Source organism: Musa acuminata, chromosome BXJ1-9 (genome assembly GCF_036884655.1).
Source record: "Musa acuminata AAA Group cultivar baxijiao chromosome BXJ1-9, Cavendish_Baxijiao_AAA, whole genome shotgun sequence".
Classification (NCBI taxonomy): Eukaryota; Viridiplantae; Streptophyta; class Magnoliopsida; order Zingiberales; family Musaceae; genus Musa; species Musa acuminata.
This window is the reverse complement of record NC_088335.1, coordinates 32,920,726-32,945,424: the sequence shown is the minus strand read 5'-3', so window position 1 is coordinate 32,945,424 and position 24,699 is coordinate 32,920,726. Positions and strand designations below refer to the sequence as shown.

The following is a 24,699-nucleotide window of genomic DNA, read 5'->3' as shown; positions in this document are numbered from 1 at the left end:
GGTGCATGTTGCGAGGAGATTTAAGTAGTGATTTGAGGAGCATCTTCACAATCGTTGCCATGTGGATCACTGCTAGAGAGGAGGATAGTTGACCTCCTTTATCCTCTCCCACAGATTTACAGATTTTCAAGGATATACGAGCTCTCTAAGTGACACATCTTTCTTATACACGTAGTTTTCGTTTTACAGATTTTTGCATACCAATCTTCACACGACGATAAAACCTTTTTTTTATGAAAAATTTTAAAATTTTACTTTTTAATTTTCTGCTATACATGTGATACTATTCTAAATTTCCCAACACACCCCTTCTAAAACTCTTAGCCACTTCTTTTTCTATAACCCTTCTTCCCTCTAAACCTCCTCTCACCCTTGGCCCACATCTTCCTTCTACAACCTCTCTTCCCTCCAAACCTCCTCTCATCGTTACTCTCCTAATCCTCCTTCTAAATATCTCATCCTCCTCTCTTCTCTTCCATCCCCAAGATGTTAGATTTTATGGCCCTTATAATTGAATAAGATATATATAATATAATTAATTAGATTCTAATGAAATATATTAGCCAATAGAAAAGAAGTCCACTTAAAGTAGGATTCCTTAGGAGGTAACCTTGATGGGAGGAACTCTCATAATAACTCATCCTAGATCATTTGCTCTCGCCTATATATAGACAGGACCTCTAGGAACTGAATATAATAAGAAGAGTTGACATCTCACAGAGATTATAGTTGAGAGATTACAATATCTCTCTCAACTTTTCTCCCTAACCATCAATCTAGATGGTTTGTGAAAGGATAGGAAGAGAGGAGAAGGATCTAGTTCCCTTTGCAGATTGACAGCGATCTTGGATATAAAGATAGTGCCGATCAAACAGAGATCTCTTTTTCAAATGGTATCAAAAGGTACGCATCGTTAAACTAGATCTAATTATTTAATTTCAATCTGGCATAAAAGATTATTTTCGTATTTAATACAGAATATTACAGATTTTGATGCTTACAATTGGTATCGAAGCCTAAGTTCTTAAGATCAAATACATTAGATCTATTATTTTTGTTTACGATGCATAAATGATTCCTATTCTCCAATGATCGCGAAGCAGTAATGGTCACCATCGACCTTGCTGTGAATCTGTTCACTGCAAAGGCTGTGTTGGGCAGCGAGCGCAGTAGGCGACAGCACGAAGGCAGCCAGCCCCGGTTGCGGCTGCTCGCGGACAGGCCGCACCAAGGTAGTCAGCCCCGGCAACGACCACACACAAGCAAAAGCGGTGCATAAGCGTCGACCGCGCGTGGGTAGGCCACGCCCAAGCGGCGGCCACGCGCCGGCAGCGGCAATGCCACACGCGTAGGCGGCGTTGGTAGCGCCGCAAGCGTAGGTGGCCAGCAGCCGTAACACCGCATGCGCAGGTGGCAGCGACCATGCATGCAGGCAGCAACGGCGCTGCATATTAGGTTTTTTGGCAAAATTATGGTTTTGCTCTAAGTCTAGGTTTTATCAAATTATAATTTTGTCCTTCATAAATCATATATTTTCGATTTATATCCTGTCAAATATTTATAGTTTTACCATTATGAAATTAAAAAATTTTAATTTATATTCTTAATTATAAAATTAATAAATATGATTATAATTATGATTGAATTTAATCATGATTATATTTTTTATTATTTGATTGGATTTAATTAAAAAAATATAAATTATGGTTCACTTTTATAGTTTTTCTCATATGAATTATTGATTATATTTTTACATATGATGAATAAAATCCAATTATTGTTCTTGGATATTTATTTGGTTATTCACATGTATATATTTGAAATTATGAAATAATATTTATCTTTCACATGAAGGCATAATTTATATGTTATCATGATTATCATATGAGTTTTCTTTTGTTGATTAATATTCAATAATTATTATAGTTGTCATTCCATTATTAAACTACTTAGCATAAATTAAATTGAAAAAATTTGATGAATATTATTTGTAATTCATCTCCTTAAGTTTTATCTGACTTGTAGTTGCCAAAGTGGCTTGGGATGATAGGCTTTTGATATGAATTACAATAAAAGTTTTATCATTTATAGGATATTTTAAATTTTATTTTATATTATTGTATTGGTCTTATAGCCACCAAAGTGACCTAGACCAATAACTTATAAAATAATATTAAGGAATCAGTCCTAAATAATATTAAGGAAATAATATTCATAATGTCATACATAATTAGGAGATTTAGATAATCCTAAAGGAGAATCTACTTTAAATAATTATGTGATGGGGTAGGATGATACTGTTTTGGATATCCTTGTAGTTTATGTTGTATACCCAAAGATAACAATGCTATTCCATAAGGATGGTATCAGTCCTCTATTGATGATTTTGAGTGAACACTAGATATATCAATATTTTACCCAAAGGTGTAATATAGATGATATCAATAGTTCATCAAATTTTTTGATAAACTCAAAGTATTAATATTATTTTATATTTTGTAATGGTACTTCGGCCCATACATTCTTATGCTTCTAGTGTCCCTGTACTCTCTAGATCAAATTATTCAGAATGGTTAGAGCATGTGAAATTTATACTGGGTGTATTAGATCTTGATTTAGCATTGCTTGTTGAAAAACCTGTAGACTTGACTAATGAAAGTACTATAGAACAAGTTAATGAAATGAAGGCTTAGGAAAGATCTGATAGGCTTAGTTTAATGTTCATAAGAATGACGATTACAAATAACATAAAGACTTCATTACCAATTGTAACTAGCGTACATAAATATTTAAAGGTTATTGAAGACATATTTAAATCTACTGATAAGTCATTGGCTGGCACACTAATGAAAGAACTAACTATGGCTCAGTATGATGGCACTTGAGGAATTCAGAATTATATCCTTAATATGGCTAATAAAGCTGCAAAACTTAAAGCATTAGGCATAAATGTTGATGAGTCTTTCCTCGTGTAATTCATTCTCAATTCTCTTCCTTCTCAATTTGGCCCATTCAAGATTCATTGTAACACAAATAAGGATAAGTGGGATTTGAATAAGTTAACTGATATGTGTATTCAGTAAGAATTGAGATTAAAGCAAGAAAGTTCGTATAATATCATGATTGCTACTCTAGAAATTTAGTTTCTCTATCTAGAATTGATGAGTTAGGATATTATCTTTCTTTTGGTAATGATAAACTCAATATATTTTATGATTCAATAAAAGTTGGTTCTGGAATTATAGGTAATGGTTTGTAAAGAATTAGTTTGAATCTTGAGTTTGCAAAGATATTATTGACCCTATAATCAAATGTTGGATTGAAACATAGTTTCAATAATAAAAGATATTCTATATTGTGGCACAGACGATTGGGGCATATCTCCAAGGAAAGAATTAAAAAATTAGTGAAGGATAATATTTTAGAATATTTAGATTTCACGGATTTTGATGTTTGTATAGATTGCATTAAGGGAAAGCAAACTAAACATATAAAGAAAAATACCACAAGAAGTAAACTCCTTGAGATTATTCATACTATATTTGCGGACCACTCCATATTCCTTATTTTAGTGGAGAAAGATATTTTATCATATTTATAGATGACCTTTCCAAATATGGCTACGTTTATCTAATAATGAAAAGTCTTGAGTCGTTGATACTCTTGAAATGTACATAAATGAGGTCGAGAGACAATTAGATAGAAAAGTTAAAATTGTCATATATGATAGGGGTGGTGAATTTTATGACGGATATGATAGATCTGGTCAAAACATTGGTCCTTTTGCTAGATTCTTAGAATAACGGGGTATTTGTGCTCAATATGTATTACGGTGTGCCATAGTAGAATGGTGTTACTGAAAGATGAAATCGTACTCTTATGGATATGGTTAGAAGAATGGTGAAGCTCTTAGGACAGCTATGTATATCTTGAACATGGTTCCTAGTAAGTCAGTTTTATCAACTCCATTTGAGTTATGGAATGGTAGGAAGCCTAGTCTAAGACATTTACATATTAGGGGGTGTCTTGTAGAGATAAGAGTATTCAATCCACATGAAAAGAAATTGGATCCAAGAACTATTTCAGGATATTTTATTGGTTATCCAGAAAAATCCAAGGGATACAGATTTTATTGCCCTAATCATAGTACGAGGATAGTAGAATCTGGTAATACAAAATTCCTAGAAAATGACGAAATCAGTGGGAGTGAAAAATCTCGAAGAATCAATTTTGATATTGAGGAGATTCAGGTTAATTCTCTCATATCATCTCCTATTCAAGAGATTGTTGTTCCTCAAATTAATGAGAGCATTGGCGAGGGTGAACAACAAAATAACAACGAAGAACTCTCACATGATGTTGATATCGTCGCTGATGATCTTATAGAACAATCACAATTGACATCTTTGAGAATATCTCAAAGAAAAAGGAAACATATCATTTCTGATTATTATATGGTATATTTACAAGAATCAGATTATGATATAGGAATAAAACGAGACCTCTTATCGTTTTCACAAGCCATAGAAAGTAACGATTCTGAAAAATAGATATGATGCAATGAAAGAAGAGTTAAAATCAATGGTCTAGAATGATGTTTGGGATCTCATTGAATTACCCAATAATTATAAAAAAATTAGTTGTAAATGAGTCTTTCAGAAAAAACATGCCTCAACAGACAATATCGAACGATATAAAGCCAAACTTGTAGCCAAAGGTTTTTCTCATAAAGAAGACATCGATTATAACGAGACTTTTTCTTCAGTTTTTTAAAAAGACTCATTGAGAATTATCATGACATTAGTAGCTCATTATGATCTTGAGTTACATCAAATAGATGTAAAAACAATATTTCTGAATGGGGATCTGGATAAGAAAATCTATATGGAATAACCCGAAGGATTCATAGAAACGGGAAAAGAAGGTTAAGCTTGTAAACTTAAGAAATTCATTTATGGCCTTAAACAAGCTTCTAGACAATGGTATATAAAGTTTCATAATACCATTACTTCCTTTGGATTTAAGGAAAATATATTGATCAATATATATACCTGAAGGTAAGTGGAAGCAAGTTTATTATATTGGTCTTATATGTGGATGATATTTTACTTGCTAGTAGTGATCTTAGTTTATTACCCGAAACTAAGATATTTCTCAACAAGAACTTTAAAATGGTTGATATGAATGAGGCAGCCTATGTTATTGACATTAAGATATTCAGGGATAGATCTTAAGGATTATTAGGATTGTCTCAAAAAGGATATATTAATCGTATCTTGGAGAGATTTAATATGCAGCTTGGTTCAAATGATATACCTATTACTAGAGGTGAAAAATTCAGTCAAAACCAGTGCCCGAGAAATTACTTAGAAAAGAATCAAATAAAGAATATTCCTTATGGGTGCGTAGTTGGAAGTCTATTATATGCTTAAACCTATAAAAGGCCAGATATCAGTTTTACAGTTGCAATGTTGGGAAGATACCAAAACAACCCAAGAATGAAATATTGGAAAGTTACAAAGAAAGTAATGAGATATCTACAATGGATGAAAGAATATATGCTCACATATAGGAGATCGGATCAGCTTGAAGTGACCGGATACTCATATGTTGATTTTGCAAATTGCCTCAACAGTAGGAAGTCCACTTTAGGATTTATATTCATGTTAGCTGGTGGGGTAATTTCTTAAAAAAGTATAAAGCAATCACTTATTACATCATCAATAATGAAAACTAAATTTGTGGCATGCTTTGAAGCCACAAATCAAGCTTTATGGCTACGAAATTTCATCTCGGGACTTGGTGTGGTCGACTTAATTGCTAGGACATTGAAGATATTTTGTGATAACATCGCAGTAGTTTTCTTCTCTAAGAATGACAAGTACTCTAGTGGTTTCAAGCACATTGAGATAAAGTACTTGGTGATTAGAGAAAGAGTCCAGAAACATCAAGTGTCAAATGAAAACCTAAGCACCACTATGATAATTGTTGATTTATTGATAAAAACTTTATAATATAAAATATTTAAAGAACATGTTCTTAGAATGAGATTTGTGAGCAAGTCATAAAAGATATGGTGATGCATGTTTAAGTGAATGCTATTACTGACATTTTTGACTTAATTAAAGTTATTTATTTCTGATATCCTGTTTACATTTATGTTTATGTATATTATAGTTGAATGTAACAATAGGATTATCTTGACAAGATAAATTACAGGAGTCATTATGGACTATATTAGAAAAAACTAATAATGTTGTGGTATATAGAAGGGAGTACGACATTGATAATATACAACCGCTATAACTCGCATTGATAGTTGGACTTAATATAGTATTATTATGTTTATTGGACTTATTGGCTTGTTTTAAAATTCATGACCATGTATAAAATGCTTTTCAAAATTCTTTAAAATTCAATTAGATAAAATTATTTTTAAATATTTTTTATTTTATTTATTTTGATTTTAAATATCTCTTTTATATTTTATCAATTAATAGACAAGTGGGAGAATGTTAGATTTTGTGACCCTTATAATTGGATAAGATATATATAATATAACTAATTAGATTCTGATGAAATATATTGGCCAATAGAAATAAAGCCCACTTAAAGTAGAATTCCTTATGAGATAATCTTGATGGGAGAAACTCTCCTAATAATTTATCCTAGACCCTCTGCTCTCATTTATACATAGACAGGAGCTTTAGGGACTGAATACAATAAGAAGAGTTGACATCTCATAGAGATTATAGTTGAGGGATTATAGTATCTCTCCTTACTCTTCTCTCTAACAATTAATCTAGGCAGTCTTGTGAAATGATAGGAAGAGAAGAGAAGAATCTACTTCTCCTTTGCAGATTGACAGTGATCTTGGATCTAAAGACGATACCGTTGTAGATCAAACAGAGATTTCTTTTTGACATTTAAAGATACACATCGTTAAACTACATCTAATTATTTGATTTAAATCCTAACATAAAATATTATTTCCACATTTAATAAGATAAAGTTGAGGGGTGCCATTTAATAATATACATATTTGTGAAAATAACATATCATCTACTTATGTTTGCATGAATTATGATATTGTAAACTCTTAAGCTATAAATAGATATTGAAGGAATCACAAAGTAATTCTAATGCTTATTCTTATTCTAACACGAAGTCTCAATACAAATTGAAAGAGTATTCCTACTTAAGTATTTGAGTGGTGGAATTTACGATGCTTTCCCTATCGGTAATTGCACTTTAGATGTGTAATATTGAACCAAAAGTTGATGATTCTATCTACACTTAATGAGGCACAATTTTCTTAAAAAATAAGGAATGCAAAAGTTTATTTATCGACATATGACATTGACATGTGAGACATATGACATTGTCATTCACATAAAAAATAAGGCACAATTTTGAGATTTTATTTTCTAACATATGATATGTGGTGTCTTAGGCATCGGGAAATGAAGTCAAGAATGGTTTCCTAAATGTCAGTGGATGTTAGGACTCTTGGGGCTACCTATCATAAGACTATTGACATAATATTTGGATGCTAAAACCTACTAAAACCCGTGTTATCTTTGTAAGATTTGTGAACATCCTCTTCCCTTAAATAATAAGCAACTTCATCATATGTTGACTAATGTTTTACTTTTTAAATAATTTCATCTTAATGAAGTAAATTCCTTATGTTTTGTTTATTTAATTTATGAAAATACAATTAATATGTATGAGAAAAACATGATACTTTTCTGTAGAAGTTCGATTACATGTATTTTAGATGCCTTGACATTGTCATACCTGACTCGATAATAAATAATATCATTGACCGTGATTTAAAACAAGTATAAAAAATATCATTTTTTTTAAACCTATCCATTTATAATTGTATCTACATGTACACGTTGAAATACAAATGTACATTTTTGCTATGTTTTTATTTGTCATTTTGTGATTTTCTAGGAGCACATATCTATAATTGTTTTACATAATTCTCTTTCATTGTAAAAATGTATACTTTAACGTAAATATGTTTTATGGTCAAAAATAATTTTTTTTTCCCTTTGTGGCAATCTAAGATTCTAAGATAACAATAATTTAGAAACTGCAAGCTTTCCTTGACATGCTGAACTCATGTTATGGATTTTGGTATATGAACATAAGTATTTTATACAAATCAAAACCAAATATGGGAACCATTATTTGTCACTAATGTGGTGTTTTAGGGTTTTACATTGAAAAGAGTAGGGATGCAAATTCTAAAGCTTAAAAATATTTTTCACAACCCGTAAATCATGTATGAAAAAAGGAAGATTGTACAAAAGTGCAACCTTTCCTTAAATAGTAGTAATAGAGTACTATTAACCAAAGATCCAAAGCTATAAAAGATAGTGGAAATAAAAAAAAAAAAAAAAACTCTATTGAACTTCTTAAAATATTTACAAGATCTTGAGCTTTTAACTCTAAACTTGACTATTTTGGACTTAATATCCTCTAGACATGTATATTCTGGACTTAGGTTAATCTATATAGCTAAGTATCTATTTATAGACGTAGTATGATGCCTTAAACTAGGATAAAATTATCTTATCTTATCATATTCATATTTATTTGGTTTTATTAAAACTCTCACATCCCATCCAATCAAAATGCCTACAACTTTGTTTTATTTACTTGGACTCTTTCAAAGCTTTTCAAAATATAGTACTTTTAAACTTTCACACTTTTTTGAAGAATAATTTTGAAGATTAATACTAATTTACTTCGACATTATACTTGATCTTGAACTCTATGGTATTAATAATTCGTTCAAGCATCTATTTTATGATGAAATAATCTTTATTCTTCAAATATTGGACCTGAGCCATACATCAATAGTAACCCAATATTTGAAGCAAACTTAGAACCAAAGATATGTTTCATGAATTTTCATCTATATCATTTGAAGCCATTGTTGCATTGCCATCAAGTACCTCATCTTCACCTATGAGATACGACTTTATGAGATAGACTTCATACGAGTCTTTTCAATATTGTGATTATATTATTTGAGAAATTTCATACGAAGCATACTATCTTGATTATTATAATCCATAGTAAAAATAAATTAATCTTTTTTTCTATCAAAAACAACTTGAAACTGTAGATCACTACTCTCGTGTGAAGAAATAAAGGATCACATAGTATTTATTATTAGTCCAAAATCTAAAATGAGAAAAGAGAAGAAACCAAAGTGAAAATAAATAAAAATATTTTATTGAACTTGTGAAACTACTTATGAGATTTTGACTTTGACTCTAGATACCTTAAACTTAGATAATCTATACAAATATATATTTTATGTCTATTTATAGACGTATTATGACAACTTAAATTAGGATAAGATTATCTTATCCTCATACTCACATTAATTTAATTGCATTAAAACTCTGTCAGCCCATCTATTCAAAATTTCTGCTACTACTCTCTCTATCGTATAACTTATAATTAAGATAACTCTTAAAAGCTCTCCAAAAGATTATAAAATATTACCTTAAATTTCATGACATCGTTCATCTCACTTTCTCTTTTATTATCAACAGTCGAAACAACTTATGATATTTGTTTTTTTTTTTCAAAAAATTGACAATAAAAGAGATGTGGGTGTACTTTTGGCTGAAACAAATTTTTTTTCCCTTCATTGGGAATCTGTTTCTTATGACTCCACGGCTTGTTTTGTCTTTTGGTTTATTTGCTTAAACTACGTTCCAAGTAGACATATGATGCAGTTAACCGTTGTGGCAATACAATTAGCAACCAGAGGCTGAATCACTTGAAGACATCCAAATCTTCTTATTACATGCGGCCTAAGAGTCAATAGGTTGGAGCAGGAGAGACGGCAGGATAGATGATTTGGCCATCATCGCCGGTGGACCAAATTAACGGTCCATAGACGGCAGCCTGACCGTTATATTGGAGGATTAACACGTAGTCACCAACGCCATCTGGTGATGGATCAGTGGACCATATGGTCTTATACATGTCGTCTTTGATGGTGAGCTGCCCCCTGCGATTAAGCCGTAGAAAGCAGTGCTGGCCTCGGCCTACCGTTCCGGATACCCAGATGTACAAGTCACTTTTGCGCAGCTCCAAACTGCAGCTTTCATCCATAATGAATCGGTAATCCCTGGTGGTGAGCTCCGCGCCATCAGCGATGATCTCGGATGAGAACAAAGTGTTCTTCACCGTCGGAATAGCCTCGTCTTCGTCGTCTACCATAGCATATTTGGTGGATCCCAGGTTAGAGGTGGACCAGACAACCGGGCCATATATGCCCACCTGTTTGTCGGGTTGGAGCACGGCCGCGTACGTGCCTTTCCGGCCGGGTCTCCCGGAGACCCATATGGTATTGCCGTTCGGGTCTGAGATGACAAACTGACCGTGCTCGTTGAGGGCGACGCTGCAGTTAACGACACCCCGGTCGTACGTGCTGGAATCGAAGGCCGGAGTACCCTTGTAATGATACAAAACGAGGTTGCAGTCAATTTGCATAGTAAGGGTAGTATCGAGGTAGGAGAGCTCGTCGTCGGGGCCGAGGACATCGCCGGTGAGCATAATGTTATTATCATTGGCAATGGAAGGGGGTGTGAGAAGGAAGAGTATGGACGAGAGGAGGAAGAGGAGACAAGATGCACTGGGGATTGCCATTATCCCACTCTCACCGACCAGCGTCCCCGTGTCTTTTTATAACTTTTGTATGTGATAGAGGCATCCACGGAAACCAAAGCCTCGCTTTTGGTGTGATCAACTTGCCCATCCTATTGGTTGTGGGGATAAAGCAATGAAATTAGTGTGCACGCAGGATTCGGGAAACCTTATCCCTCCCACCATGGAATTGTTAGGTGATCCAAGGAAAATAAATAAGTAAATATAAATAAATAATATATAAAATATAATATATATTTCTAAGTTCCCAAGACGTCTTGATAATGTCAATATGTCCATTTTTTTTCTTCATCTCAAGAAAATTTCTTTTGAACCTTTGATTCTCAAGTTGCAATACTTTCTATTGATTTTGTGTAACGTCGTGACTCGTCCAACTCTTTTGGCACAAAGGTTGCGAGACGATAGACTGATGCATAGACCGGATAGGTTGATCAAGAGAATACATCATTTTTATTGTCATATTATGTTGGCCAATATCTAAGACTCGACGTCTTCGCTTTCCATGAACTCAAATATATATAATAATAATAATAATAATAATAATAATAATAATAATAATAATAATTTTTAATTAAATCACATTGTAACGATCAATAAATAATATAAAAGGATAGACATTTATTGTTTCTACTTGATCCATCACAACTAATATTATCAAACCAAGGTCCAAGTTTGCTCGACATCGTATGCCCTTATTCAACGTGTGCCCCACTAGAGCAACACGGGCGGGTGGGGCTCATACATGTGGACGACTGTAATGTCCGAATTTGAAGGTTCCGCTTCACAGGTGTGGTTGGAGGGAATCCTCACCTTAGGTTTCGTCTACCCTTTATTTGCATTTTTATGGGCCAGAAAGGCGGGAAACACAGAACACTGTGAGGTACGCTTCGAGAGAAAGATGGAAGGCGAGACGAAGAGGAATGAGTTGGAAAGCTTGATTGAAGCCATAAAAGGATCAAATGTAAGGGGTCTTTTCTGTCGTGGCAAAGAGTTTTTCTGTTCTTCTTTTCTTTCGTCCTCTCCCCTATTTGATCCTTCTTTGCTTTGGATCTGTGCGATGATAGCATATTCTGGGTACAATATACTTTAATTCGGTGATTTTGCTGGTATCTTCGGATTCAAGTCGGGTCTTTAGTTATTGTTGCATGATAGAATCGATCTGGTCGCCTGATTTTAGGGTTTGATTGATTATTCGCTGTCAACTATGAAAATTTTGAACGATAACGTTTTTGTCTTCCTTCGTGGAATTTGTTTGCAGTTGAGGGTGGGGGGCAGACTGAATTTGGATGGGTTCGAGGTATATGAACCTGATGGGTGGCAGATTGAAGTTTCGATTATTTCAAGGCAGATGGGCTTAGAATGTAATTGTTATATTTGATATCAATAAAAAGTTAAAAGCTGGCTCTTATATTTTTTCTGGAGCTAATCAGATTTAGGGAAAAAGAGAGAGGATATTTTCCTTCCATGTGGGTTTAACTAATTAAAGAAACACAAGTATTATCACCTTAAGAAAGTAATTTGATTTTTACAATGCAATACTTCAAATCTTCAACCATGAAGCGAGGCTTGTTATGGTTTACAACTATCTACTAATCTGATTATTCTCTTGATATTGATATCTTCTTTTATTTCGAGTTGGTAGGCTCTGCTCTGTGTTACACATGAGAGGCTATGCATATCCTTTTTTAAATTAATGTTATAATGTTGAGAAGTGAGACAGAAATTGATTCTGCAAGGTCACATACAGGAAAAAGAATAAATCAAGTCTGACTAATAACATTTTATAATTATATGTTGTTATGTTGAGAGGTGAGGGAAAAACAAAAATATTTCATGGGTTTAAATACAAGAAAAAGAATCAATCAATTTTTATTGATAAATTTTTTTAAGAATTAATATTGTGGGGTACTTTAATGTAACAGTTACTTGTCATGTTCAAAATGCAAATGAAAATGTCTATAAACGTTTGAAACATTGAAGGAGCCTTTACTTTTTCATCCAAGGAACAAGTTTACACAACAGTCCTGAGTATTGAAACCACCCGGATAAGTTTCTCAAAAGGCCTTAGTTTAAGTATTATCTTTCTTCTACTCTTCTTTTTTATTATGAACCTTTATCTTCCTTTTCTGTTATGAATCAACAGAACTAGATCTAATTTTGCTTGATATCTAACCATACTATGTGAGTCATTAAGAAATGATCTTTGCTACGGGGGACAAGATAAATTTGCCACGGAAGTACAAGTAGATTTTGGAATTATCATGGACTATTTGGATACAAACATAAATGTGGAAGGAGTTTAATCTGCTAGGATACCAAGATATAACTTGTATAAGCTTTCCTTTCGATGTACATTTCCATAAAGGCACAATTCAATTTTTTTCTCTTCTTTTTCGTTTAACTGCCCGTTCAGCAATGGAGACATTTGTGATTTTTCTTCAAATCAGTCTATTCTATAGTGTTCAATATTATGTGGCTCTATAAAAAATTGAATCACTTAATAATATGATTAAAGATAGAAAAAAATGCCGCTTAGCTGTCACAGCCCTTGTATCATATATTGAACATGTGCTTTCAACAATTGCATCTTTTCTGCATGGTTTAATTTCTCTATTTTATGGAACTCATTTTCCTAGGTCATGAATCTAGTAAGTTGTAGCTACCATTTTGTCTCTAGTTTCTTATCGATAACTTTCTTGCAGGTTTTGGAGTGTCGAATTTCTCTAATCAGTCAGCTGGGAAATGTCAATGATTTCAACCAATCTGGATCATCTTTTCAGGCCCTTCTACTTGAATACCTTGCTGTATCCTATTTTCTAGTGTGTTCTCCATTTTATTGTGATCTAATCGATCTGACCCTAGAGAAACTTTTCTATATCCAGATCTTATGGTGCCATTGTTTTACATTGAACTTTATTTTTTTCTTGTTCTGAAGTTATCTTGGATCAAATTTTGGTTAGAAGGCAGAAGCCATAAGTCCTGAATATTGATTGATCAGGAAATTGTTTTTTATTTCAAGTAAACAAAGCCATGTGCTTTCTTCTTTTGCAGTTTGCCTAAAGGACTATGTGCCTTGGAATTGCATTTTATTTTTCTAGTAAAAGGGACATGCTTTTGTGTAACGCAGAATGGTGTTCTATTTGTCATAACTTTGTGATAAGTCTTGGACATTTAGTTTCAGGACCCCAAATCTCAATGTTTGCAAAGTTCCTAATGCATTACTTAAGATATTTTCAGATACTCTTTTGCATTATTAATTTTGTGGGAAAAGGTTCTACCTACCTTTCCTATAGGCTTTTTTAGTAAGCAACTGCAAACCTCCAGTTTGGGAAATATTATATTGTTCTTCTAGTATTTTTGAGTTATAAAATAAGTCCTTATGATACTTTGTTTCCATAACTAGCTTTTATAGTGCTTATAGCTTCTTGACCAACATGGCCCAAGAATCATGGAGAAATATTCTAGAGGACTGGGGATAGTTAATTCTCATTTGGTTATCTTAACAAAGTCGTAGGAATTTTGGGAGGAGGCAACATGCTTGGGCATGCCACAGTGCATGTTAAACAAAACAATTTTGAGCGTTGCTTCAAAATACTTGGAATCAGATATGCATAATTGTCTCAGTAAATTTCTTGTTCTCGGAACAAAGGTAATTTGAACTCATATGAAGTCTATTCTATTAGTGCTAATGTCATTTAGTGGATAATTTGGCGAGAGTCATGTTCTAGGCAATCAAATGGTGTGAAAGGCATCTCGAAATAACAATTAATTCAATTGGTGAATCTCACGATGAAAACTGCTCCAGCATATTTTATCAGGTATGAATACATCTTGGTGAGTCTCCTGCCTTTGGGGGTTCAAAAGTATAATCTTGAGGATGCCAACTAGATTAGTCTGTTAAGACTTTGATCGAGTCCTGTTTTTACTACATACCCTTTGAAAAATGAAAAAAACATCTCCATCTTATAATGCACATGTTAAATGATTTATCAGAAAAGTTTTCTTTTAAAACTTTCTGAGTTGTTTATTATATTTAAGTATTCCTCCAGTTATTGTACTAGTTCACCTTAAAATTATCATCTTTGTTGATTTTTAACTATTCTGGCCTGCCTTTCCTTATCAACATTTTCAAATTATTGTAATACAGTTCTTTAAATGTGAAAATAAAAATGAGACGAGATGTAGATTATGATAGTCATGTAGTTTGACAGGTATTTTAAAATATGCTTTTAATTTACATTACACCAAATTTTTTATTTATTTTCACTGAAACTCCCAGTCCATCTGTCTTTATTTTGTTTAATCCAAGTATGATAATCACTTAGCTAGGCACTATTTGCAGAATTAACTTTTCATTTATGTATATATAGTGGACAATCATGGACTCATTTCTTTTTTTTGCAACAGATAATCTTGGATTCTTTAAGCCTCTCTTCTTCTGTTATCTTTGCATTGACAAGATCCCCTGTTTTTGAGGAAAAGGAAGTGGTCAATATTATTGAAGATTTCATTTTGGATCTATTAAACCTGACAAAAACTTCAGTAGTGGAGACAAAGGTAACAATCTTACTAAAAATCCTTTGTATCACAATTGTTGCTTGAAAATTCTTGCAAAATTTATTTGTTTGGTTTTTTGCAATGGGGGCCATTTAGGTTATGCTGTTGCATGAGCAGGTACCCATAGATAACTAGCTGGATCATTGATTTCATCCTAGATCCGCAGGAACAGCGAAAAATCAGTCACTCTTGATCCCTAGAAAAATTGACAGTTTCAATATAAGACTTGGCCAATCCTGTGCAGTGTTCATGAAGGAATATGATTAGTGTATCTTTGTGTTCCCACATTTTAAGCACTGAAATGATAGAATTACATATTCTAATAGCTCAATTTAGGCATTTTCAGCCTCGTGGTTGAGTCTGTTCCACACAATTTATTAGTTAGTTGGTTGCGCACTTACAATTCCATAGATATCCTTAAACTCAAGAATATCATAACAATCCTTCCCAAAATATGCTGGTACCAAGGAACGAGTGCCATGAGCCATCACCCTATGAATATCATCGTAGTCATGATGTGTGCATCCTGTGTGCAGTAACCAAGGACCAACGTGGTAACAGCAAAGCTGCAAGAATTTTGAGTCCATATACATATGAAAAGTATATTTTAGGATAAAAGAGAAAAGTTTACCAAACTTCAATGATGGCATTTTAGATGGCCATGCAAAACTGAATTACTTATCTGCTACATCTGAAATGCCCAGAACATTGGATTTGTGACATTCCTTAGCCTACTAGTATAGCTAATCTTAGCATCAACAATGAGCAGAGTTTGGCTGGATTCTCTCCGGATTGGCTTAGAGAAGCCACAAGTACACATTGTTTTAAATCATTTGTATCAACATGATACATTTGATCTGTTTGTCTGGATTCTGAAACTTTGTCGAATTAAAAGGAAAGTTGATATGTTTTCATGTCATAGATGAAGTTGAAAATTTATGCTTATTTATTTGATTCCCTGTTCCTTTTGAAGCACATTACTAGACTAATCGACAGGAATATGAACATCCAGCTGTTGGATTGTTGATTTACATGTGCTTAGGAGTATAAAATTTGAATCTGATGATAGCTGAATCTTAAGACTATAAACAGAAGACTCTGTTACCATGGAATGCTATCTAGAGACCTGGAGGTGCTCCGATTAGATCAGGTGAGCCAATTAGATCATTGGTGGGGAGATGCAGAAGAAAACCTAATAGAACTTCAGTAGAAACAACAAAAAAATATTTATTGGCTTTAAGTTTGAATAATGGTATTGCCTCTAAAAAGTGTTCAATGGCCAGAAAAGATAACTGTCGCTGATCCCAAATAGTTGAGACCCATCAATTTTTGTAAGCAAGAGAATATTGAAAGTAGTAATAACTAGATATCAGTGCCCTTGCAGTACAAAATGGTCAAAGCTTAAGTGGAGAGTGATCACATGAGTTTGGTTTACATACAACATAACTATCGTAGGAAGGCTGGTTAATGTGTTAGGAGGGCTTCAAAAAATCATGTACTTTATAATGTAGGGTAAGCCTGACTGTTGGATTCGATTAGTACAGATAGTTTTACTTTGTCTTAGAAGAGTAAGCATTAGTGTCTAGAATGGACCTTTCTGTCAAGAACTTTTCTGGCTGGTGAACCACAATAGTGGGCTTAGAATTCAGGAGCTACAAGAAAGAAGACCAGAGGGATGTTTTGATGATCAACTGATATACAACATGATGAGCAGAAACAGATTTTAGATTTATCACTTTTCTGGCAACAACCAATGTCTTTTCAAATTCTTGTGATCCATAGATGATTTTCATTCTACTCTTGTGATTCATAGATGGTCTTCATTTAATGGAGGCTCTGATGATAATTTATAATAACTAGAGGATGAGTGATCTGTTTCTCTCCCGGTACCATGATGTAGAACAGGGAAGAGAAATAGAGAGAGCAAGAGAGGAGTGGGATTAGAGATTAGAGAGGAGAGAAAAGAAGTGAGATTAGAGATTAGAGCGGAGAGAAAGAGGAGTGAGGTAAGAGAATATAGAGGATCTATTAGAGATTAAAGAGGAGAGAAAGAGGCTAGAAGAGAGAAGATGCAATACTTTTTCATTCAAATTTCAAGTGATTCATCCATTGATAAGCTCCATTATTTATAGGGGTTTAGGAGCCTTAGCATAATCAATGAAGGCAATGAATCCCAAGAGCAATCTCCTAGAGAATTTTAATGCTTTTTAGAAACCCAAAATGTGACTTCTAGGATACCTAAATAGCTTTAAAGAAACTTATCACAACTGAGAAGTAATGCAAAAGTAGAGTTCCAAGGTTAACACCTAGAAAAACCCAAAACACTAAAGTTTCTAGGCCAAGTAATTGACAACTTTATGTGGATTTTTTTTTGTCTAGAATAAACTCTTCTAAAATCCTTTATAAAGTTAGATGGTCGTCCATCATTTTGTCCCGATGGAAAAGAATTCGACCCCAGAGAATGATCTACAAGGCACTGGTCCAATAAGTTTGGTGCAAAGTCATGGAGTTCCTCCAAAGTAATCTAAGTGATATCGGAAGCTGGACAATCACGCTACTTAACTAGAAAGTGTTGAGTGATGCTAGTGGCAGACATAATAAGGTGGTCATCAAGAATGACCTCTACGATATCCTTATATTGTAGGAGAGTCAGTGCTTTGGGAGAATTGTTACATGTACGAGCATTGGTAGATAAAGGAGGCTCAAAAGTATCATGATACGAGATTAAATCATCCACATTAAAAACTGAACTGATATTTAATTTGGATGGTAAATCGAGCATATATGCATTAGATCTCAGTATTCTCAGTCTTTCGATAACAAGTAAAGGTCCAATTGCGGTATGTAACTTTTTGAATGAGTTTTTAGGGAACCCCTTAAGGCGAATGGGAACCAAGATATAATCATCAACATGAAACTCTTGACTACAACCAACTTGAAACTCTTGACTATTACGATGTGCATTAGTAGCATGTTTATAACTTTCATTACTTAAATTAATTTTATATTGAATCTTAGCACGTAAATCATAGATATGTTGAGTTAGTTGGTTTTGAGGTACAATAGTCAAGTGGAAGGATGTAAGGTCAATGGGTGTGCGAGGGGTATAGCCAAGGAAAACTTCAAATGGGCTTTTTCTGGTGTAGTGGTTAATTGAGTTATCGTATACAAACTTTATCATCGATAAGGTTAAGTCCCAATTTCCCATTTTCTCCCTAGCTAAACATATAAGGTGATTTCCCAAGGAATGATTAACAACCTTAGTTGACCATTCGTATGGGGTGAAATGTTAAAGAGAACTTCAATATTATGCTAAACAGTTTCTATAAAGTGTTATATTTATCTCCAGGTCTAATACGAATATGGTGGTATTTGCTTCTTAGGTCAAGTTTGAAAAACCAACTAGATTCAGGGAGAAGGTCCAGTATATCCTCAAGTCGAGAAATAAAAAAAACGATATTTAGTTGTTATTTTATTTGTTGCTCGTCTATTGATATACATCTTCCAAGACTTATCTTTCTTAAAGGTTAATAAGGTAGGGAAAACGCAAGGGCTGAAGCTTTGTCGTACATATCCGTTAGCCAAAAGGTTTTTAATTTGCCTTTTCAACTCAGCTCTTGACTTCGAATTTATCCTATAATGTAAGAGATCTAGGGGTTGTGATTTTGGGACAAGGTCAATGACATATTGGATTTCTTGTTAGGTTGGCAATTCACTAGATTATTCTGAAGTTATAACATTAAAAAATTCATCTAATAAGGGAACCTCAGGAGTTAAGTTAGGATTTGTGCAAAGGCTAGATATTTTTCTAGTAGTGTTGGCAATACAAAATTTGTTATCTAGGCTAGTGATTTGAAAAGCGTTAGGTGCCAAGGTCCTAAAATACTCAAGCCCGAGCGAGACGAGACGCTCTGAAATATTAAAATATAAATAATATATAATATAATTGATAAATATAGATTAACAGTGTTAAAATCTAAATAGGGACTATTATATGATAATAGTAGTTAATAATATTTAATATTTAATCTACTACTAATAGTAGTTATAGAGGAGAAGAATCACCAAGAATCACCGATAGTGGAAAGTTGTTAGAACCTTTGCAGATTCTAAGCTTGGGATTGATCTCTTTAGGGGATCGGCCTCCTTGGAACTCTATAAGGGTTCCTTCTTTCAAATTGCTGCTCAAAGACTACAGAAAAGATTCATCTATTGTTATTAAAAGAGGATGAATACATGGCTATTTATAGAGCTTCTAAACCCTAACTCCTAATAAGACTTCTACTCAAGACTCCTATTCCTTTACAACTCCTAATGCTTCTCTAAGAATAATTCCTAATAGGACTCATACTCAAGACTCCTATTCCTTTACAACTCCTAATGCTTCTCTAAGAAATAACCTCCTAACCCTAGCTGACCTCTTCACCTCTTTAATAGGAGTCGGCTAGGTAGGTTAACATGAATGCTCCTCTCAATTAGGACTTTCCTAGCTAGAGTCCTAACAGACCCGCCTTCTTCAAATCAGCCTTGTCCTCGAGGTTGGGATTCCATGAACTCAAGAAATCGGGTCTTCAGCTCTTCATATGATTTCCATGTGACGTCTTCAAGTGGTAAATTATTCTAATGTACTAGTACTTAAGTAGAGGGATGTCGGCGATGCATCACGATCCTGCGGTCGAGGATGGCTTGTGGTTGGTCTTGAATAACTTCATCCTCAGTGGTGTTGGGCAGTTCGATCTGTGGTGACTCGTGTTCTCCCAACTTGGGCTTCAGGCATGACACATGGAAGACAGGGTGAATTTTGGCATCCTCAGACAATTTAAGTTTGTATGCCATAGCTCCAATACACTCTGTGATATGATAGGGCCCATAAAAACATGGGGATAGCTTTATGGAGGCTCGAGTGTCGATGGAGAGTTGCTTGTATGGCTGTATGTCACGCCCCTCAGAAATATCCATGATATTAAAATTTTCAACACAAACCAATCCAGGATCCAAACACACATTTGAGGACACTGAAAAACATTCTATCAAATTCACATCTATAAAACCTGTGCAATTCATAAATATACAACACATCGCTCGATGATTCATAAAATCTGAACCCAACTCACCAAAATAATAACCACAACATAAATTCACAAGTATTTTCATATCGTTACACGAATTAAACTTAACATTCCAGAATCTTAAACATGAGAGGTCCTTTAAACTTATACAAAATCCACAAGTTTAGATTCATCGTCAACATTTCATTAGATGCAACATGTGCTTATACAACAAAAACATATATACTAAAGAAGATCTGCCCAAAATCTTTTAGCTTTCCACTGCCTCAGCCCAATCTTAACATTAAAGCAAGCGACAAGCTATCCTGAAAAATTTATACAACAACGGGGTGAGCATATAAAGCTCAGCAAGTGACTAACATATCCATGTCAAAAGAGGACAATTTCTAAAGAGATAAAGTTTCAAAATGCAAGGCAGAATATACGAATTCATAGACGTAATATCATTAGGTGCAGAATCACAATTGTCATTTCAATCATACATATTTGGTTCATAACAGATGGGGCATAGAGTAATTGGAGCATATCAGCAACGAATGAAACGTAACGGAGCATATCAATAACAAATGAAACATTTCGGAGCTTATCAATGACGTATGAAATGTTCCGGAGCATATAAACGGCATATGGAACATTTCGAAGCATATCAACAATGAATGAAACATTTCAGGGCTTATCAATGGCGTATGAAATGTTCCGGAGCATATCAACGGCATATGAAACATTTCGAAGCATATCAACAATGAATGAAACATTTCAGAGCTTATCAATGGCGTATGAAATGTTCCGGAGCATATAAACGGCATATGGAACATTTCGAAGCTTATCAACAATGAATGAAACATTTCGGAGCTTATCAATGGCGTATGAAATGTTCCGGAGCATATCAACGGCATATGGAACATTTCGAAGCATATCAACAATGAATGAAACATTTCGGAGCATATACATAACAAATGAAATGTTTCGGAGCTTATCAGTGGCGTATGAAATGTTCCGGAGCATATCAATGGCGTATGGAACATTTCGGAGCATATCAGTAACAAATATCAAACAGAAGCTCAAACGTCGTCTTTGACGTTGCATTTATATCATTCTTATCCAAAGTATGTACAAAAACACATAACCAAAGCTCTGGATATCATATCAAACATACAGAAGGTGTAGTGGGACCACAGACAGAATGTGATTCATCCATTTCTGAATGACCACCAGACAGAAGTCTCCCACGTCTGGGAGCTCTATCCACCCACGTCTAGGTGAAGTCATAGGGGGCCGGCAGAGCATCGTAGGCTCTATGTATAACTCCCTTTACCATTTCTGGCAAAGGTTCACATTATCCCACAACACCAGTGTACAAAAGGGCAGTATGAACAATAAATAGCATATATCGGAAGCACACGCGGAACAACAAACGTACATGTGCCTTTACGAGTCAATACGATGCAAGCAACAATCTCTCACAAATGTGTTCAGATTTGGAATGAAATGAAAGTAAGAGTATACACGGATTCCAAGCAATCATATATAACTCAATTCAAATAAGAAGGTTAGATGAATTCAATATCCAAAGGAATGAAACTAGAATAGGCACATATCGAAAGCAAATGCGGAACAATGGGATATACATGTGCCTATATGTGTAAATGCGATATAGCATAAACATTACACAAAAGGATTCAAGAATGTAAACAATTTACAGACAAGATCAAACCAGAATTCAAGCACCAACATAAGCCTCAATTGAGCGAAAGGGACTGAATGGAATCTATTTCCAACGAATGAAACAGAATACGCGAAATCGACCAAAGCTCGATTTCTAACAGAATTCAAGAGGCACATTGAACAAATACTTCAGATTATCAATTATGCTCCAATACCCTTAAGAAAGCTACTATTGAAAGATATATCAATCTATTTTCTATTGAAATAAGTTTCGTACGAATCATGGTTTCCAACAAGGAGTTACCTTTGATTTGGTAACACAAGGTCAAAAACACAATCACTGTTTTGTAGAATTCATAGGGTCGGATTCAACAGATAATAGGGTAGGCATTTGAATTCCAAAATTTTCAAACTATATTTCAAAAGAAAGTTCTACAAGTCTAATTTCGGACGAAGTCAGTTTGGTACAAATCAGAATTTCCAACAGGGACTTATTGGTATTTTAGTATCGAAAGGTCAGAAATTTTGATCCCTGTTCTACAGCATCTATAGGCTCATTTGAAACAGATGTTTGGGTAAGTATTTGGTGTCCAAAATCTACAAAATCAGTATCAAACGAAAGATATAAGAGTCTATTTTCAAACAAAATAGGTCCTGCCTGAATCCACATTTGGTACTAAAAATTATAGCTGAAACAGTGTATAGGGGTCAGTTTACCGAAAAAATTTCAGATCCTTGTTTTTTTTGCCCAAAGAGAGAAATATCAGGTTCTAAGCATTAATCTTTCAAAATCAATATAGGAACATAGACTAATACTTCTGTAGGATGGGGTTAGAACACTTGCCTTTGAGAATTTTGACCCTAAATGAGAAGATTTGAGTAAGAAACCTCAAAGCCCCAATTTTTTTTTCTTCTTCTTCTTCTTCCCCCTTTTTCTTCTCTTCTTCTTTCTTTCTTTCTCCTGTGCTTCCACGTAGCTGCCTTCTCTGGTTCCTTATGAACGAAGGCAGAGAGGCTTAAACGGTGGGATTTGTATTTTTATGCATTTTGCAGTTTAGTTCTTGTATTTATTATATTTACTATTATGTTCTCAGGGTTTACATATAGGTCCTCAGATTTTTTTTTTTAAAACAAATCCTCCAACTCTTATGAATAAGTTCTCAGATTCATACTTTGACTTTTTATCAAATTTAAAATAGATACTTACATTATAATTAGAAACTTATACGAAAATTCAGAAATGAGGGATGTTACACTCTCCCCCCCTTAAAAGAAAAATTTAGTCCTCTAAATTTATCATACCTCTAGCTCCCTGGATGCATGGTGTACTTTGAAGTATGACTTTCCTTTAAGATTTGATTCTTGATATCTGGTTCATTTGGTACATATACTCTCTCCCCAAATCTTAATAGGCCATCCTTTGAAACTTGAAATTTTGGCTTCAATTCCTTTTCTACTTCATTCCTCAAGTAGATTAAATGTGGATCTCGTAATTATCCTTCCTTAATTTGTTGAATAAAATCAGATTGCACTTAAATGGAGGCCATCAATATCATCGAGTCTTGCTTTTTCCTCAAAGCTTTCAAATTAAAATTTTCTTCTAATAACTTCCATTGCTTCACGACTAGACTAGCTATAAAACTTGTAGATTTTCTACTAAGTGCATCAGCCATAACATTGGCTTTGCCCGGGTGATAACGGATGGCACAATCATAATCCTTCAGAAGTTCTATCCATCTTCGTTGCCTCATGTTTAACTCTTTCTGAGTGAAAATATATTTTAAACTCTTGTGATCAGTAAAGATTTCAAATTGTCGATTATACAAATAATGTTTCCAAATCTTTAGAGCAAAAATAATTGCTGCCAATTCCAAATCATGAGTTGGATAATTCAATTCATAACCTTTTAGTTGCCTAGAAGCATAAGCAATCACTCTCCCTTCCTACATCAAAACACATCCAAAGCCCTTTCTTGAAGCATCAGTATAAACTACAAATCCCTCACTACCACTTGGAATAGTGAGAATAGGAGCACTAGTCAATCTTCTTTTTAACTCTTGATAACTTTGCTCACAATCATCACCCCATACAAATTTCACATTCTTTTTAGTGAGTTTGGTGAGAGGTTGAGCGATTCAAGAAAATCCCTCCACAAATCTCCTATAATAAACTGCCATGCTCAAGAAGCTTCTAATTTCTATTAATTTATTGGTACTTCCCATTCAACTACAACTTCTATTTTCTTTGGATCAACAGATATACCCTTCCCTGAAATCACATGGCCTAAGAAAGCAACTTCATTCAACCACAATTCACATTTGCTGAACTTTGCATACAACTTTTTTTCTCTTAGTATGGACAATACATTTCTCAAGTGTTCCTCATGCTCCTGATTACTCCTTGAATACACCAATATGTCATCAATAAATATAATTACAAAGACATCCAAGAGCGGTTGAAATATCCTATTCATTAGTTCCATAAAAGCTGCAGGGGCATTGGTCAAACCAAAAGACATCACCAAGAATTCATAGTGACCATATCGAGTTTTGAAAACTGTTTTTGGAATATCCTCTTTGATCTTCAACTGATAGTAACCTTACCTCAGGTTAATCTTAGAGAATACTCGTGCACCCTGCAGTTGATCAAACAAATCATCAATTCTGGGTATGGGATACTTGTTTTTGATGGTCACCTGATTCAA

General features: G+C 34.1%; 2 protein-coding genes across 2 annotated transcripts in view; one reads left to right on the top strand and one right to left on the bottom strand.

The window, feature by feature from the left end:
• Positions 1 to 9,852: 9,852 nt before the first annotated feature.
• LOC103973524 (mannose-specific lectin 3-like) lies at positions 9,853 to 10,686 on the bottom strand. Its single transcript, XM_009388110.2, has one exon. It carries the CDS (start codon positions 10,684 to 10,686, stop codon positions 9,853 to 9,855), a length of 834 nt encoding a protein of 277 aa, XP_009386385.2.
• An 873-nt stretch (positions 10,687 to 11,559) lies between these two features.
• LOC135584630 (uncharacterized) overlaps positions 11,560 to 24,699 on the top strand; it is a 33,054-nt gene continuing 19,914 nt past the window's right edge. The window contains exons 1-5 of the mRNA XM_065083497.1: positions 11,560 to 11,665; positions 13,407 to 13,508; positions 14,219 to 14,353; positions 14,433 to 14,522; positions 15,112 to 15,261. Coding sequence (XP_064939569.1) covers positions 11,603 to 11,665; positions 13,407 to 13,508; positions 14,219 to 14,353; positions 14,433 to 14,522; positions 15,112 to 15,261 — 540 coding nt within the window. The 5' untranslated portion in view covers positions 11,560 to 11,602. The remainder of the gene's footprint in view (positions 11,666 to 13,406; positions 13,509 to 14,218; positions 14,354 to 14,432; positions 14,523 to 15,111; positions 15,262 to 24,699) is intronic.